The sequence below is a fragment of the Haliotis cracherodii genome, unplaced genomic scaffold (genome assembly GCF_022045235.1).
Source record: "Haliotis cracherodii isolate W230 unplaced genomic scaffold, xgHalCrac1.p SCAF_21, whole genome shotgun sequence".
In the NCBI taxonomy this organism is placed as follows: Eukaryota; Metazoa; Mollusca; class Gastropoda; order Lepetellida; family Haliotidae; genus Haliotis; species Haliotis cracherodii.
In genome coordinates, this window is record NW_027266277.1 from 8,068,898 (window position 1) to 8,071,748 (window position 2,851).

A 2,851-nucleotide genomic window follows, 5' to 3' on the forward strand; every position below is an offset into this window, starting at 1 on the left:
ATGATTGTTCACGAATATCCTCGCTACGGCCCATCCTAATGAACAAACGAAGAAATGCACATCTAAACTATCGTAGTATCGCCTAAGCTGACATTGACCGTCTCCATCAATCTATGAATTTACCTTTGTGTCTGTTTGACGCATCTTTATTCACCTTTCAGTGATCGGCCAGTTGATCAGTGATGACTAACACATGTAACCGCCAAAGGTTCATCAACACCTTCGGAAATCTCTCCAGTCACGTTTATCGTGTCGGCCATTTTGACGTCTTGTACTTGATGTAAATGGATTACGACGCGCTGTCATTGTGACTGACTTACTGAGGTAGTTCTTTACAGACCTTTCTCATCTAATGAGGATATGATTTGAACACATGTGCTGCGTAAGATGTTTCTGGAGAGCAAGTTGTGCATCCATACGCCCATGTCACCTCTCTTTTGAGGAACTATTTTACTCCGCGATATAGCTGGTTGTTGTATGGCTGTCAGTGTAAACATGAAGTCACACGTACTAAATAAAATTGTGTTTAGATCTAGGCCTACATCTTTTGAGGTAAGAAATTGTGATAAAATTTTTATAAGAATTGACCTTCACTTTGTGTGAGTTCATTGGAGTATGAACCTTCATAGAGTGAGGGCCAAATATTGTATGAACGTCGTCGCAAGCTCCGACGCTTTTACTGCTGGCATACTTTTTCATTAAACTGTAACCATCAGGGGTATAAATAAGTAACAGGAAAGTGAACAAAAATATAAACATATGACTCGAGGCACCAAGGCGAGGTCAACCCATTCGTCACCACTCGTCCCTTTCCGTAACCTGCAAGAAGACTCGTCCACTATCGATGAATGTTTGGAGGTCAACCATCAAGTGTGAATTTATATATGACGTCACATACATGTTGTTGTCCTTACATGTACAGATATTTATGCTCTCTGCCTCATGGCATTCATTCATCTGATGAAGGAGTAAGCATATATATACGTTGTGTTCCTCGTAATAAAGAAGTTGACATCCATATATTCTCTTCCTGACCTCACATAAGTTTGTAAAGATGTGCATTTCGAGTCGAACAGGAGCAATGAGGATGAAATTTATACTTACTGCTGTTGAAAATTAAGTTCATGGAACAGTTATGGAAAATACAACGACGCATGAACCCTCCCATGGCACTAGCAAATTGGGAATATCACTGATTTATGAATGTGTTGCTTGTGTTTGGTTAATCGCAAACCATTTCGGACGATGTGGAATAGACTGGTGGGGATTGAACGGAGTGCTATGAAACTTGTGTGTTTTGTGTCAGAGTGTGTTCTATTTGGAGTTTGTGATTTGCCGTAATACCTTACTTGGCTGGTGTTTCTTGTCTCCTGAGATGGACCTACTGTATGACCTGATGCCAGCTTCATTTCTGTGCCCCGTCCTTCCTCATGTGCCGCCGGAAATCTATCGGAAATCCACATTACGGCTTCAGGTGTACTCTTAGAAGACGAAGATGACCGTAACAAGTAACAATTTTATTTCAATGTATTTGCAACAACAACAACAATAATGATACCAGAGAACGTCTACACTTTGGTTGAGACAGGGAAAATCATGGCACTCCCCTTCCTACCAACAACAACAACAACAACAACAACAATAATACCAGAGAACGTCTACACTTTGGTTGAGACAGGAAAATCATGGCACTCCCCTTCCTACCAGCAGCCGACATCTCGAGGATGTTCTTGAGAATAATAGAGCGTGTCCCGGCCAATTGCAAACTGCGTGATCTGATCATTTACTTTCAAGCCCAGTGGATCGCTCATCCCACCTTCTCTCCCAGATCCTGGTCTGTGTTCAACATAGCTGTCAGGACGAACAACTTTGTGGAAAGTAATAATGATAGAAATAGTTCAAATACAAAATAAAAATAAAGTATAATAAACAATAAAAATGTTTTTATTATACATTAAAATTTATTTTTTCTCACGTTTTAGGTTGGCACAGACGTATCAACAACAAGGTGGGTGAGCAGTCCCTGGGGATATACAGATTGATCCCGGAGCTGTTCCGAGAGGCCAGTCTGTTGCCTCTACAGTCAAGACTCATTCAGGAGGGACGACTCAGGGCGTATGTGCGCAAATCTTCCACATCTCGTCAAGAGGAGATTTTAGACATATGGCGGCGATATAAAGATGGAGACCTCTCCCTGAGCCAAGAACTCTCTAAATGTTCGATCGTACATGGGCCAATATTGTGAACATAATGAAGATGACGATGGGCATGCCGACGATTAGAAGAACTGAAGAACTCTATATATGAACATGTGTATGCCTACTTATCTGTGAAAACAGGAAATACCATGTAAATACATCACATACATCCAATAACATGTAAATACTTCAAATACCATGTAAATAAACCATATATATTACTACAAATATCGTTCTTATCATTATTAAAAATAGAGGTGCCGTTTTCGCCAAATGCGGTGCCGTTTTGCTGAGGTGCCGTTTTAGCCTGCACCGATTCCGTCTACGGGTATTTTCTCGTCCCCGATGACCAATCGGTAAAACAGTCTTATTATTTTAAAAGCTCGATAAATTATATGTGTCTTACCATTGAACATTTTCAGAGCCTATTCATTTAGTGTTTTTCATTTTAGATTGGCTGTCTTGGGTTTTTTCCGATACGATAGTCGATCGGGTATTAGTTTGGGATTGATCAGGGCACGGACTTGTGTAACGGTTATATAGGTCCGTGATCAGGGGCAGTCGCTTTGATCTGTGTCGGCAGCCACATCTCTCAATATTTAAGCATAACTCCGAATCCAAAAGTTGTTCCGGCAAAAGTTCACACGATCAAT

General features: G+C 40.8%; 1 protein-coding gene across 1 annotated transcript; it reads left to right on the top strand.

Annotated features, from left to right (window-relative positions):
- The first annotated feature begins 759 nt into the window (after nt 1-759).
- On the top strand, nt 760-2,245 carry LOC139471056 (uncharacterized). The gene is made up of 3 exons (XM_071253353.1): nt 760-872; nt 1,679-1,878; nt 1,983-2,245. The coding sequence occupies exons 1-3, from the start codon at nt 760-762 to the stop codon at nt 2,243-2,245; spliced, it is 576 nt and encodes a 191-aa protein (XP_071109454.1).
- Nucleotides 2,246-2,851: the final 606 nt, after the last annotated feature.

Excerpts from the sequence above, each read along its gene's own strand:
- LOC139471056 (XM_071253353.1), top strand. The coding sequence starts at position 760 with ATGACTCGAGGCACCAAGGCGAGGTCAACCCATTCGTCACCACTCGTC. Across the intron at positions 873-1,678 it reads TTGGAGGTCAACCATCAAGT|GAAAATCATGGCACTCCCCT; the intron begins GTGAATTTATAT and ends TGGTTGAGACAG. Across the intron at positions 1,879-1,982 it reads GACGAACAACTTTGTGGAAA|GTTGGCACAGACGTATCAAC; the intron begins GTAATAATGATA and ends CTCACGTTTTAG.